Source organism: Neoarius graeffei, chromosome 13, assembly GCF_027579695.1.
Source record: "Neoarius graeffei isolate fNeoGra1 chromosome 13, fNeoGra1.pri, whole genome shotgun sequence".
Taxonomy (NCBI): domain Eukaryota; kingdom Metazoa; phylum Chordata; class Actinopteri; order Siluriformes; family Ariidae; genus Neoarius; species Neoarius graeffei.
This window is the reverse complement of record NC_083581.1, coordinates 71,820,558-71,835,978: the sequence shown is the minus strand read 5'-3', so window position 1 is coordinate 71,835,978 and position 15,421 is coordinate 71,820,558. Positions and strand designations below refer to the sequence as shown.

At 43.9% G+C, this 15,421-nt stretch overlaps 1 protein-coding gene across 1 annotated transcript in view; it reads right to left on the bottom strand.

Moving 5' to 3' along the window:
• The window catches only part of slc26a10 (solute carrier family 26 member 10), a 45,374-nt gene extending 35,394 nt beyond the window's left edge, over window positions 1-9,980 (bottom strand). Inside the window, exons 1-4 of the mRNA XM_060936998.1 lie at window positions 9,693-9,980; window positions 4,598-4,708; window positions 3,859-4,016; window positions 1,834-1,998 (exon numbers count right to left, since the gene is read on the bottom strand). Coding sequence (XP_060792981.1) covers window positions 1,834-1,998; window positions 3,859-4,016; window positions 4,598-4,708; window positions 9,693-9,954 — 696 coding nt within the window. The 5' untranslated portion in view covers window positions 9,955-9,980. The remainder of the gene's footprint in view (window positions 1-1,833; window positions 1,999-3,858; window positions 4,017-4,597; window positions 4,709-9,692) is intronic.
• Between the last annotated feature and the right edge of the window lie 5,441 nt (window positions 9,981-15,421).

The following is a 15,421-nucleotide window of genomic DNA, read 5'->3' as shown; positions in this document are numbered from 1 at the left end:
GCCGCCTACTTCAGCGCAGAATAGTGACGTTTGTGGCTTGTTGATGACGTGTAAGTCGGATGAATGCGACCTGGCGGTTCAGACTGAAGTCGCATATGAAAAGATCGGATAGGAATCGGAATTAGGACCACATATCCAAACGGCCTGGGTCGGATTTGAAAAAATCGGATCTGTGTCGTTCATATTGTCAATAAAAGATCGGATACAGGTCACATATGGGCGAAAAGATCGGATTTGAGTCACTTCAGCCTGCAGTGTGAACGTAGCCTTTGTCATCAAGTCACTGAACTGGAATCAATTCACTTAGCGCCAATTTATTTCTTATTTCTTTCATACAAAGCAGGAGGCCGCTATCGCTGGGCTAACAGGGCATGGCACACATCGCTCAATTAAAGAAATAAAAACTGCAGAAAAGGACAGACGACAGAAGCACAAGGTTAGTGTTTTTCTGAAGCAGTTTCCCTTATTAGCTCATCCGGCTGACAAGTGATGAGTTTATACCATCATGTGTTGTCCATCGCCGTCCATATTTCACAAAAATCCCTTCTTCTCTCTCTCTCTGTTTTTCAAGTCTTCACTGATTTTTATTCTTTTGGGCAGGAAGGTAGGTATTCCTAGGGTGTATATTGCTTCTACCCAAATTTGCATAAATGCAATTAACAATCAATCCCTAACAAGCAGTTTCCACCCAAATCGCTTCCTCTCCCTCAATTCTTCACTGATTTTGATTCTTTCTGGCATGAACGTAGGAGTACCTAGGTTGCATATAACTTCTACCCAGATTTGCTTAATTACAATTATTAATTAAGTTATGGACTAATTAAGCCTTAATGAGTGAGCAGTTCAACAAAAATCGCTTCTTCTCCCCGTTTTGGATTCTTTCTGGCAAATAGGTCGGTATTCCTAGGGTGGATACCTAACAACCTGTGTTTTCTCTCTCGCTCTCAAATCTGTCCCTCTGAGTTACATGTCGGTCCTGGGATTGAGATGCTGACCTCTTCTGCTCCTCAGACCTGCCTGATCCATCCTGGTGCCATGTCTGGTTGGAGTCTCATCGCATCGCTCCTGTAGAGGACGACCCCATGTGGGCAGTTGAAAGTCACACCTGGAGGACGCTCTGGACTCTTACAGTAATGCTTTTATGGATGAGGACTACAGTTGACTTGCTAACTTTAGGACTGCAGTTGTCATGAACAGTTTTGCACTCAAGTTTCCATCAGTGAAGAGTTTATAACATCAACGAAACTGACTTCATGTTAAAACTGTTAATGTTATAGTCATGTTGTCTGTTGTTGCCCAAATGAGGATGGGTTCCCTTTTGAGTCTGGTTCCTCTCGAGGTTTCTTCCTCATGTCGTCTGAGGGAGTTTTTCCTTGCCACCGTCGCCACAGGCTCGCTCATTGGGGATAGACTAGGGATAAAATTTAGCTCGTGTTTTAAGTCGTTCAAATTGTGTAAAGCTGCTTTGCGACAATGTTTATTGTTAAAAGTGCTATACAAATAAACTTGACTTGAAATCGCGTCTATATATAGCTTGTATATACTGTATATAGCTTGCAACATTTATTGCGCAAGGTGGCCCACTTTAGATCGTTCCTTCTGGACTAGATGGGGCCGGAGTGAGCTACGCGGTCACTGACGGTCTCGTTTGTTATCCAGAATACCGTAAATACCTCATGATACAGTGCATTGCTCAACCCTCATAGTTTCATTGTTGACTGATTGATATATTAAACTTTAATCCTCCCTCATATTTAATATCACGACCTGCCATTACTGATAGTTATAATAAGTATTCTAATAACTCAACAGGCTTCACTGCCTCTCACAAACCTTGAAGAGGGAAAAGTTTCCCGTGTGGCGAGGAAGCCGCAATCCCAGAATGCTCTTCAGCTGGGAGACAGTCACATGAAATGCGGCTGCACTGGTGAACGCCTTAACAATGGGCTCGGATAGGTACGTGGCGAGGAAACCTAACTGCAGGCCAAACATACAAAGCTGGAAACGAAAGCCATCGAAACAGGCTGCGTTAGCGTTCCAGAACACGATCAAGCTCGGCAAAAACAAACATAATACACAACTTAAACCTGGTTTTAATACATACAGTGGATATAAAAAGTGTACACACCCTGTTAAAATGATTTTTTTTAATCAGAAAAGCCTATGAGACCACGATAAATAATTTCAAAACTCTTCTCACCTTTAATGTGACCTATAACCTGTACAATTCAACTGAAAAACAAACAAATCTGTCATGGGGGGGAACATAAAAAACATACAAAAAGCTGCTTGCATAAGTGTGCACACCCTTAAACTAATACTTTGTTGAAGCACCTTTTGATTTAATTACAGTATTCAGTCTTTTGGGTCGGAGTCTATCAGCCTGACACATCTAGACTTGGCAATATTTTTTTTGGATTTTTTTTTCACCTTTATTATTGGATAGGACAGCGTAGAGACAGGAAATGAGCGGGAGAGAGAGAGACGGGGAGGGATCGGGAAATGACCTCAGGCCGGAATCGAACCCAGGTCCCTGGATTTATGGTATGGCGCCTTATCCACCTGAGCCACGACGCCCCCAGACTTGCCACTCTTCCTTGCAAAAGCGCTCCAAATCTGTCAGATTGCGAGGGCATCTCTTGTGCACAGCCCTCTTCAGGTCACCCCACAGATCTTCAACTGGATTTCGGTCTGGGATCTGGCTTGGCCGTTCCAAAACTTTTTGGGGCTCATTGTCGTACTGAAAAATGAAATTCCTCTTCATCTTTCTAGCAGACACATGAAGGTTTTGGGCCAAATTTGACTGGTATTTAGAACTGTTCATAATTCCCTCCACCTTGACTAAAGCCCCTGTTCCAGCTGAAGAAAAACAACCCCAAAAAATGATGCTGCCACCACCATGCTTCACCGTGGGTATGGGGTTCTTTTGGTGATGTGCAGGGTTGTTTTTACACCTTTTGGAATTCTGGCCAAAAAGTTCAACCTTGGTTTCATCACACCATAATACATTTTCCCACATGCTTTTGGGAGAGTTGATTTTTTTTTTTTGCAAAATTTATCCGGGCCTGGATGTTTATCTTTAACCCTACCTCATAGTCCAGACATATGGAGAATACGGGAGATTGTTGTCACATGTAGTACACAACCAGTACTGGCCAGAAATTCCTGCAGCTCCTTCAGTGTTGCTGTAGGCCTCTCGGCAGCCTCCCTGACCAGTTTTCGTCTTGTCTTCTCATCAATTTTGGAGGGACGTCCAGTTCTCGGTAATGTCACTGTTGTCCCATATTTTCTCCACTTCTTGATGACTGTCTTCACTGCGCTCCATGGTATACTGTATATAATGCTGTGGAAATGTTTTTGTCCCCTTCTCCTGACTGATACCTTTCAACAGTGAGATCCCTTTGATGCTTTGTAAGCTCTCTGTGAACCCTGGCTTTTGCTGGAGGATGCAACTGAGTAAATATCTGAACTTTATTTGGGGTTAATCCGAGTCGTTTTAATTGATGGCAGGTGTGAACCCAAAAAGACTGAATGCTGTAATTAAATCAAAAGCTGCTCCAACAAAGTATTAGTTTAAGGGTGCGCACACTTATGCAACCAGCTTGTTGTACATTTTCTTCCCCCCTAACAGATTTGTTTGCTTTTCAGTTGACTCGTACAGGTTATAGGTCACATTAAAGTGGGAACAGTTTTGAAATTATTTATCGCGGTCTCAATTTTTTTTTTTTTTTTTTGCATCAGAAAAACCTATCATTTTAACGGGGTGTGTACACTTTTTACATCCACTGTATTTAATATATTACTAAAGTGCCAGGTGTATAAATTGTTCTCAGATATGTACATCGGATATTTTCATACCATCATCACTCCTGACAGGAATGCTATAGCCGAAGCCACCGCAATCCTCTGATTTTCGAGCTCTGCGACCTCTGGGCCACTGCAGTTCAGATCAGGAGGAGTCGGCACCAGCTGCTCTACCACCGTGCCAGTCATCAGACTCACGACTGCGAAAGTACCTGGACAGGTCCATACATCGTGAACATTAGAACAGAGTATATACACAAAGAAGAATATAGGAAACATACATGGAAAAAAAAAATATACAAAAGTATACCGGGAATATATTTTATACACACCGATACTAATTTGGCTTTTGAATAGCTACTATGACGAGACATGACTAAACTTCACACTTAGTTTTATATGTTCAGTTTAGCCCGTATATCCATCTCAATACAGCATATACGTCTACAAGTCACAAGTTGTTTTTTTCTTTTCTTGATTTGTGCAAAGAAATTTATCGTGCAAATTATTTTCCTCTGCACTGTACTGAGAGTCATACATTTGTAATAAGCACAGTTAGCCTTAAACACATAATATACATTTATTAAATATGTTGGTTCAACCATCGTTATTCTGAGGCACTACAGGAAAACTCTCAGTATCATGGTGACCATATAGTTAAAGGTTACCTTATAAATTCCATATCGTGTCATATTGTACCGTATTAAAACTACAGCGATTGGCAATTAACGTTAGTGAAACATTCCTAAAGGATGTCTTACTCAAAGTTGATCATTTTATTTATTTTTTTTACCTGTTGAGACATGACGCCCCGTCCCGAACAGCATGTAGATGACTACAGGGAAGAACGACGTATACAGGCCATAGATTGGAGCCACCGATGTCAATAATGCAAAAGCCATTCCTGTTACACAGAACCACTGGAGTGAGTAGTGCTCGGTCGTTTTGCTTTACATACAGTACTGTGCAAAAGTCTTAGACGCTGTATGTTTTTTTCCATACAAACTTTGTGACAGATTTCTAATTTTATGACTTCGACATTATCGAGTCAAAACATTACGAAAATATTTTAAAGTTCCAAACGTTCGGTTCGTTGTTGTTGGTTTTTTCCACCACAAAATTAAATGTTGCTGAAAAAAAAAAAAAAGCTTGTAATATATTTGAGCAGCATATTACATAAGAGACCACTTTTCAGATTAAAAAAGAAAACATAATGAAGGCTGCTTTTTTTTTTTTGTGCAAAATGAAGAAGCGAGTGTGACAAAGTGTCCAGAAGAACTGTGGCTGGTTCTGGAAGATGCTCAGTAAAACCTACAGCTCATTTCCGCATAAAACTGCACTCGTTGGACCTGAGACTATTAACAAAAGGGTCAGGACATCAAATACTGACTATTTCATTTATTATAGCTTACCGATTACTGTTTAACGTTGAAACATTTCGTTTCATTTTTCGTCTACAGCACTTCTTTACATGTGCCTAAGACTTCTGCACAACACTGTAGATCAAATGACTTTCCAGACCGACAGGAGCATTCAAGCTATAAAAGATCATATAGCCTCATGTAAGACAAGAGCTCTTTTAAAACAAAAAAGGTACATGAAATGAAACAATGAGGTCTGTGATGATTTTTTTTTTAACAGTTATGGAAGTCACAAATCCACCATTATTAAAGTATCAAAGTGTAGTTATTATTGTTTTTTTTTTTATTGTAGTTTGACTGGTCGGTTGAATTCGACCCTCAAAAACAGCCTCGATGAGGCTGGAACTCATACTGTTACTGTGTGCGAGTTTGAAATTTCAGACGCCCGTGAAAATCGTAAATATGACAGGTGGCGCCACCATCTTGACAACTTTTACGCACACCCACCTGGGGAACGTTGCATGATTGAAATCTGATCAGTCGTGTCGGAGGAGTAGTGATTTTTGTAAACTGTGGATGGATTACAAAGACGGACGACAGACAGATGACACGTGTTTGCTAATAATAATAATAATAATTCAAAAATAAGTACACCTATAAATCCTGGCCTGAACACGTTCTGCTGGTGTAAAATCCTAGGAATAAAAAGGCTCCATGCCAATTTGAACAGACTGACTGATTTATTTCACTATGTATAACGATTCGTGAAATAATACTAATCAGTGTTGTATAATGTTATTAGTGTGTAATGTAACGAGCACCTCAGTACCACACTCTCAGAAAATAAAGTACGTTATTGTACCTTTAGGGGTACAATGGCTTGTCACTGGGGCAGTTCCCTCCCTCTAAGGTACTCACTTGTACTCTTTGTACGGTATACTGCATGGGAATATATATGGACCTTTTTGGCCTTTAGGTACACATAGTTACCTTGAGGTCCAATAATGAGCCCTAGGGGGTACATTAGTGTATTAGTTGTACCTTGTGGGACAGAAATGGACTCCTGAGCTATGTCCGAACTCACTCACTCACTCATTCACTACTCCCTAGTCACTATCTAGGGAATTCTGTATAGAGGACTATATAGTGAGCTCATTGGTAAAATGAAAAAGGAAAAAAAGTAAATAAATTAAAAAAAAAAAAACAACACTTTGACACTACTCCGCCGCGCTGTTATTTAAATCATTACTGTCACACAATTAAAACGTGCCGGATCAGTCGGCCGGTGGGTTTTCGTTCAAAATAATAACTCCATATTATACCCAGCATATTTCCCACATTAATAAATACAAAGTACTTTGTGTCTGCTCCATCTTTCAGTGCTTTTAAATCAAGGCTGAATACTTTTTCTTCTCCTAAATCAAATTTGAGGCTTTTGATTAATTCCTCACTCTGCACTCTAACTTTTATTCTTGTATCTTCAAGTCAAAGTCCCTCTCACGCCAGGATCTGGTCTTCTCCTGTCCACAACTCTTTAAGTCATATACAGTAGGTGCGGTGCCAATCTCCGTTTCCATAGCCCTCAGCCTCTCTGGTAACCTCAAGGGTTTGATTCTCCACTCACATCTGTATTGCAGTGTGCCTTGCCAGATGGTAGTAGGTACCATTTTTATGATGGTCTTTGGTATGACCCAATGGCAAGCAGAACTCGCGATCTCCCAGTCAAGAGTCGGACACGCTAACTATTTTTTAATTGTACTTGAACGTGTTTCTTCCTCCATCCATTCATCTCAACACACTGTTTTATTTTCTCTTTCAGCATGACCGCAATGCATGATGGTGTGTATACTTTTCACAGTGCATTGTGGAATACTACGAGTCCGCTATCATGTGGCACGTCACTACAGCTTCAGCCATCAAAATATCTAGGGAACATTACAGTAGTGGTTTCCCGTTGCCTTCTACTGGATTATTATAGAGGATTATATTAATCCTCTCAACCATTTACACACACGGTCAATTTAGAGCCACCAATTAGTCTAACCCGCATGGCTTTGGGGGAAACTGGAGCACCAGACAACATGCAAACTCCACACAAAAAGGCCCCTGTCAGCCCTGGGACTCGAACCCAGAACCTTCTTGCTGTGAAGTGACAGTGCTAACCATTACACCACCATGCCGCCTAATATCTATAGAGGGTGTAATAATTCTCAGGATACATTCAGACCGCACTACAAAATGGAGAACTCACTAGACCAGTTGTTCTTAACCTTTTTTGAGTCACGGACCCGTTTAAGAATCCGATGAAAGCTCTGGACCCCCTTCCCCAGAAATATTCACATAAACACAAGTTTGCATGCAATTTGTATAACATACTTTATTAATTGAGATTTTGTTGTCTCATACATATGACATACACAAAGTACTACTACTACTACAACATCTACTCTCTCGTTATCGACTTTATTTCAACGAGAAGGTTGTTGTTGCTTGCCTTGAATAAGAATATAAAACTGCGGAGCGGTCTTTGACAAGGTGTCATCTTTGACATCCAGTTTATTTCGACTTTTCGTTTTGATAGAAACAAGTAAAAGTGAAAACGCTGATTCACAAAAGGTAGCAAAGGGAATCAGGGCACTCATAGCTCGCTTTACCAGACCATCAATGCACACGAGCATTCTCCAAGACTGTTCGAGTTGAATTCATTTCGTAACTTTTTATTTGTCCTCAGGTCAATGAGGTCATCTTTGATTCAAGATTCAAAGTTTTTTTTTTCTCATCTCATTATCTGTAGCCGCTTTATCCTGTTCTACAGGGTCGCAGGCAAGCTGGAGCCTATCCCAGCTGACTACGGGCGAAAGGCGGGGTACACCCTGGACAAGTCACCAGGTCATCGCAGGGCTGACACATAGACACAGACAACCATTCACACTCACATTCACACCTACGGTCAATTTAGAGTCACCAGTTAACCTAACCTGCATGTCTTTGGACTGTGGGGGAAACCGGAGCACCCGGAGGAAACCCACGCGGACACGGGGAGAACATGCAAACTCCGTACAGAAAGGCCCTCGCCGGCGACAGGGCTCGAACCCGGACCTTCTTGGTGTGAGGCGACAGCGCTAACCACTACACCACCGTGCTGCCTATATATACACACACTACCGTTCAAAAGTTTGGGGTCACTTTGAAATGTCCTTATTTTTGAAAGAAAAGCACTGTTCTTTTCAATGAAGATCACTTTAAACTAATCAGAAATCCACTCTATACATTGCTAATGTGGTAAATGACTATCCTAGCTAAATTCTACTAAATGTCTGGTTTTTGGTGCAATATCTCCATAGGTGTATAGAGGCCCATTTCCAGCAACTATCACTCCAGCACTGCAAAACCCGATAAGGTCACTGAGCTCAAAAATTTTTATTGAAACCGATTACGTAAAAATTTTTGAGGTAAGTTACTTACCTCAAAAATTTTTACGCAATCGGTTTCAATAAAATTTTTGAGCTCAGTGACCTTATCGGGTTTTGCAGTGAGTGTTCTAATGGTACAATGTGTTTGCTCATTGCCTCAGAAGGCTAATGGATGATTAGAAAACCCTTGTACAATCATGTTAGCACAGCTGAAAACAGTTTAGCTCTTTAGAGAAGCTATAAAACTGACCTTCCTTTGAGCAGATTGAGTTTCTGGAGCATCACATTTGTGGGGTCGATTAAATGCTCCAGAAAAACGTCTTGACTATATTTTCTATTCATTTTTACAACTTATGGTGGTAAATAAAAGTGTGACTTTTCATGGAAAACACAAAATTGTGGGGCAGCACTGTGGTGTAGTGGTTAGCGCTGTCGCCTCACAGCAAGAAGGTCCGGGTTCGAGCCCTGTAGCCGGTGAGGGCCTTTCTGTGCGGAGTTTGCATGTTCTCCCCGTGTCCGCGTGGGTTTCCTCCGGGTGCTCCGGTTTCCCCCACAGTCCAAAGACATGCAGGTTAGGTTAACTGGTGACTCTAAATTGAGCGTAGGTGTGAATGTGAGTGTGAATGGTTGTCTGTGTCTATGTGTCAGCCCTGTGATGACCTGGCGACTTGTCCAGGGTGTACCCCGCCTTTCGCCCGTAGTCAGCTGGGATAGGCTCCAGCTTGCCTGCGACCCTGTAGAAGGATGAGGAGATGAGACACAAAATTGTCTGGGTGACCCCAAACTTTGGAACGGTAGTGTATAGTATATCCACTACCTGTTTCTGACAGTGCACGTGACAACTTGACGTCGCTTTATTTTGACGTAAATTAACACCTGATAATTGGCTACTAATGACGTCACGAGTTGATAAACATGCAAACTGGGGAATTTTGAGTTGAACGAGTCCTGCCAGGTAACCGGGAGGGGGGAAACGAGAAGAAGAAGAAAAAGAAGAGGAGAAAAAGAAGATGTTGCATATTTCTAGTCTCATCACCATGACGTCATCTTATTAATAAACACTGAGTTGTTGTTATTTATCCGAAACTCAGGTGTTCTGTCAGAGGAACTCTACCTTGGGGAATGTGTAGAATCCCGACGGTCAGTCCCGCCACCGTGTCTCCTAAAATCCATTTCCGGAGTCGGTATCTGGGCAGCCAGTTGAAAATGGGCACGCGCTGTTTGAGCAGGTGCAGGCAGTGGAGCTGAGCGCACCGGCAGCGCGCGCACACTTTGTCCCGGAGGCGCTCGCGCGGTTTGGCCTCGGTAGTACCGTACGTCTGTCTGAACCGGTCCTCGGTATAAACGGTCCTGTACACCGCTACGGACGCGCTCATCCTGTCCTGTCAGTCTCCGCAGGTCCCTACATCCACGGTGCCGGTGCGCGCGAGCCGTTAGGATGCGCTACCTGTCCGAGAGCATCCTTATATAGTCTGACAGCTCTGACAGCAGGAACCATTGTGTTTTCCTGTCAAGTGTTTTGTTTGAGCCAATTGACAGGCTCAAAGCGGAAGGGGATTTTTTTTTCCCCTCCTCAAGCTGAGAAGAATTACTTTGTGGCGACTTTTTCTTTCTTTCTTTTTTTTTTTCTCTTCCACAACCTGATTTGTTGCACTCACATAAAGGTGTGCTTGTCCAACTTCAGTGATGAAGGATCCTCTGGGTCCTACTGCGAAACCTGCACAAAGCAAGCCATGAGTCTCCTTATCTCCAGCCAGAGCATTAAGGCCCGGTCACACAGCGCGTTACGGCTTTATCATGGCCAAAACCCGTCAAAAAGTGCTCTCCCGTGAAGCAGACGATGTTGTTCGTGTTGATGTCGAAGTTAAGACGTGTTACAGTCGATATACAGACGTGACAGGACGCAGGGGAAAATCGGAACGGCGTCGGACGCGGCAAAAAGTTTTGGACTGCTCAAAACTTTAGACCGCGGACAACCACGGCCGGCACACGTGGTAAAGACGTGCAACACATGTGAAAAACACGTGATAATCAGTGTCCCGGCCGTTATTAAAACTTGGTGAGACGTGGTAAGACGCGAAAGTTTGGCGGTCTATCACGGGCAGAGCACGGTCATCGGACGGGTGTTACGCGTTGGTATCACGGGATATAGCGTGTGTTTGGCGGCTTATCACTGAGAAATGGATTTTTCCACGTACATAGCACTGTCTGAGCCCGTTAAGCGACGTCTCAAACAAGTTCTAAATTCGATTGATCACTGTCTAATCACTTCTGCATCACTTCTGATTTGCGGCATGTAAATACCGTAATTTTCTGAGACCTCGGCACTTGCAGTCTAGATGTCAAGGGGTGAACATGAACCCTCAACGCTGTGATGTCCTCATCTTAATGCTCCAGCACCAACAGAACCAACTGATACAGGCTCAACATATCCTACCGCTTTTATATGCGCAGCAAGCCGCTCTTCCAACGACGCTGAGCCGCGGTTACCCGTGATTTGGCAGTGCTATGGCAGTGAAACAGCCGCCGACGGCCATACCCCGTACAAAGCACGGCAAAGCCAAAATTGACCAAAAATTACCACTTACGACCACGTCCACCTGATTTTTGTATCTTTTTGTACGTGATATAGACGCGGAGTGCTGTGTGACCGGGCCTTAAAGGCCCGGTCACACAGCGCGTTACGGCTTTATCACGGCCAAAACCCGTCAAAAAGTGCTCTCCCGTGAAGCAGACGATGTTGTTCGTGTTGATGTCGAAGTTAAGACGTGTTACAGTCGATATACAGACGTGACAGGACGCAGGGGAAAATCGGAACGGCGTCGGACGCGGCAAAAAGTTTTGGACTGCTCAAAACTTTAAGGCCCGGTCACACAGCACTCCGCGTCTATATCACGTACAAAAAGATACAAAAATCAGGTGGACGTGGTCGTAAGTGGTAATTTTTGGTCAATTTTGGCTTTGCCGTGCTTTGTACGGGGTATGGCCGTCAGCGGCTGTTTCACTGCCATAGCACTGCCAAATCACGGGTAACCGCGGCTCAGCATCGTTGGAAGAGCGGCTTGCTGCGCATATAAAAGCGGTAGGATATGTTGAGCCTGTATCAGTTGGTTCTGTTGGTGCTGGAGCATTAAGATGAGGACATCACAGCGTTGAGGGTTCATGTTCACCCCTTGACATCTAGACTGCAAGTGCCGAGGTCTCAGAAAATTACGGTATTTACATGCCGCAAATCAGAAGTGATGCAGAAGTGATTAGACAGTGATCAATCGAATTTAGAACTTGTTTGAGACGTCGTTTAACGGGCTCAGACAGTGCTATGTACGCGGAAAAATCCATTTCTCAGTGATAAGCCGCTAAACACACGCTATATCCCGTGATACCAACGCGTAACACCCGTCCGATGACCGTGCTCTGCCCGTGATAGACCGCCAAACTTTCGCGTCTTACCACATCTCCCCAAGTTTTAATAACGGCCGGGACACTGATTATCACGTGTTTTTCACCTGTGTTGCACGTCTTTACCACGTGTGCCGGCCGTGGTTGTCCGCGGTCTAAAGTTTTGAGCAGTCCAAAACTTTTTGCCGCGTCCGACGCCGTTCCGATTTTCCCCTGCGTCCTGTCACGTCTGTATATCGACTGTAACACGTCTTAACTTCGACATCAACACGAACAATATCGTCTGCTTCACGGGAGAGCACTTTTTGACGGGTTTTGGCCGTGATAAAGCCGTAAAGCACTGTGTGACCGGGTCTTTAGACCGCGGACAACCACGGCCGGCACACGTGGTAAAGACGTGCAACACAGGTGAAAAACACGTGATAATCAGTGTCCCGGCCGTTATTAAAACTTGGTGAGACGTGGTAAGACGCGAAAGTTTGGCGGTCTATCACGGGCAGAGCACAGTCATCGGACGGGTGTTACGCGTTGGTATCACGGGATATAGCGTGTGTTTGGCGGCTTATCACTGAGAAATGGATTTTTCCGCGTACATAGCACTGTCTGAGCCCGTTAAACGACGTCTCAAACAAGTTCTAAATTCGATTGATCACTGTCTAATCACTTCTGCATCACTTCTGATTTGCGGCATGTATAAATACCGTAATTTTCTGAGACCTCAGCACTTGCAGTCTAGATGTCAAGGGGTGAACTTGAACCCTCAACGCTGTGATGTCCTCATCTTAATGCTCCAGCACCAACAGAACCAACTGATACAGGCTCAACATATCCTACCGCTTTTATATGCGCAGCAAGCCGCTCTTCCAACGACGCTGAGCCGCGGTTACCCGTGATTTGGCAGTGCTATGGCAGTGAAACAGCCGCCGACGGCCATACCCTGTACAAAGCACGGCAAAGCCAAAATTGACCAAAAATTACCACTTACGACCACGTCCACCAGATTTTTGTATCTTTTTGTACGTGATATAGACGCGGAGTGCTGTGTGACCGGGCCTTTAAGGCCCGGTCACACAGCGCTTTACGGCTTTATCACGGCCAAAACCCGTCAAAAAGTGCTCTCCCGTGAAGCAGACGATGTTGTTCGGGGTTTTTTTTTTTATTATTTTATTGTCAGATAGCATTGCATACATTTTGTATAAAAAACATATATAACAGTCTGCCAGGGGTTATGGCATGGAAATAATAGTAAAAAAAAAAACAGGAAAATAAATAAATTTACATGAATGCATTGTCTCATCTCATCTCATTATCTCAAGCCGCTTTATCCTTCTACAGGGTCGCAGGCAAGCTGGAGCCTATCCCAGCTGACTACGGGCGAAAGGCGGGGTACACCCTGGACAAGTCGCCAGGTCATCACAGGGCTGACACATAGACACAGACAACCATTCACACTCACATTCACACCTACGGTCAATTTAGAGTCACCAGTTAACCTAACCTGCATGTCTTTGGACTGTGGGGGAAACCGGAGCACCCGGAGGAAACCCACGCGGACACGGGGAGAACATGCAAACTCCACACAGAAGGGCCCTCGCCAGCCCCGGGGCTCGAACCCAGGACCTTCTTGCTGTGAGGCGACAGTGCTAACCACTACACCACCGTGCCGCCCTGAATGCATTGTACAGCACAAAAAGGGAATAAGACTTCACAGCTTTCTTATTAAGAGAGCAAGAGATGGACGCTATATAATGATTTACATAAATGGAGAATTCAATAAAGGTTGGCTTTACATTTTGAAATTTTGACTTGTGTATATAATGTTTGGCTAAAATGATAATGAGGTTAATTAAGTAAAACTCAGAAGTGGCATTTCTGTCTTGAGTAACAAAACCAAAGAGTACATTTTCCCACTTCAAAGCAAAATCAGGGTAGACAGAATCTATAATATATCTTGATAGTTTAGACCAAAATGTCTTTGTATGAGAGCATGACCAAAATAAGTGTACAAGTGTTTCTCTGTGATCCCTACAAAAGGTGCAGTTTACATCAATATCTTTTTTAAGTTTCTGTAAATAGTGGTTGGTTGGGTAAAACCTATGTATCAACTTAAAAGAAATCTCTCTGACCTTATTAGTCAAGCAGAATTTATGTGGTAGCAGCCACACTTTATCCCAGCAAATGTCCCCTACATAACTAGACCAGAATGATAAAGAAGGTGGCGCAGTGGTGATTTCTTGTTGGAAAAGTTGACGGATTGTTTTGTTTGAATTCTTATGATTTGAAAAGCAACTTCTTCCAACCTTAGTCTCAGCAACGATGTTGTTCGTGTTGATGTCGAAGTTAAGACGTGTTACAGTCGATATACAGACGTGACAGGACGCAGGGGAAAATCGGAACGGCGTCGGACGCGGCAAAAAGTTTTGGACTGCTCAAAACTTTAGACCGCGGACAACCACGGCCGGCACACGTGGTAAAGACGTGCAACACACGTGAAAAACACGTGATAATCAGTGTCCCGGCCGTTATTAAAACTTGGTGAGACGTGGTAAGACGCGAAAGTTTGGCGGTCTATCACGGGCAGAGCACAGTCATCGGACGGGTGTTACGCATTGGTATCACGGGATATAGCGTGTGTTTAGCGGCTTATCACTGAGAAATGGATTTTTCCGCGTATATAGCACTGTCTGAGCCCGTTAAACGACGTCTCAAACAAGTTCTAAATTCGATTGATCACTGTCTAATCACTTCTGATTTGCGGCATGTATAAATACCGTAATTTTCTGAGACCTCGGCACTTGCAGTCTAGATGTCAAGGGGTGAACATGAACCCTCAACGCTGTGATGTCCTCATCTTAATGCTCCAGCACCAACAGAACCAACTGATACAGGCTCAACATATCCTTGCTGAGAGAAGAAGAAGAAGGAGGAGGAGGGTGGTACGGAACATCTGGGTGCGTGGCTGGACTTGGTTAGCTGTGCTTAGGCAGTGCTGCAGCAGTGAAACAGCCGTCGACGGCCATACCCCGTACAAAGCACGGCAAAGCCAAAATTGACCAAAAATTAGCACTTACGACCACGTCCACCAGATTTTTGTATCTTTTTGTACGTGATATAGACGCGGAGTGCTGTGTGACCGCCCCTTTAAGGCCCGGTCACACAGCGCTTTACGGCTTTATCACGGCCAAAACCCGTCAAAAAGTGCTCTCCCGTGAAGCAGACGATGTTGTTCGTGTTGATGTCGAAGTTAAGACGTGTTACAGTCGATATACAGACGTGACAGGACGCAGGGGAAAATCGGAACGGCGTCGGACGCGGCAAAAAGTTTTGGACTGCTCAAAACTTTAGACCGCGGACAACCACGGCCGGCACACGTGGTAAAGACGTGCAACACACGTGAAAAACACGTGATAATCAGTGTCCCGGCCGTTATTAAAACTTGGTGAG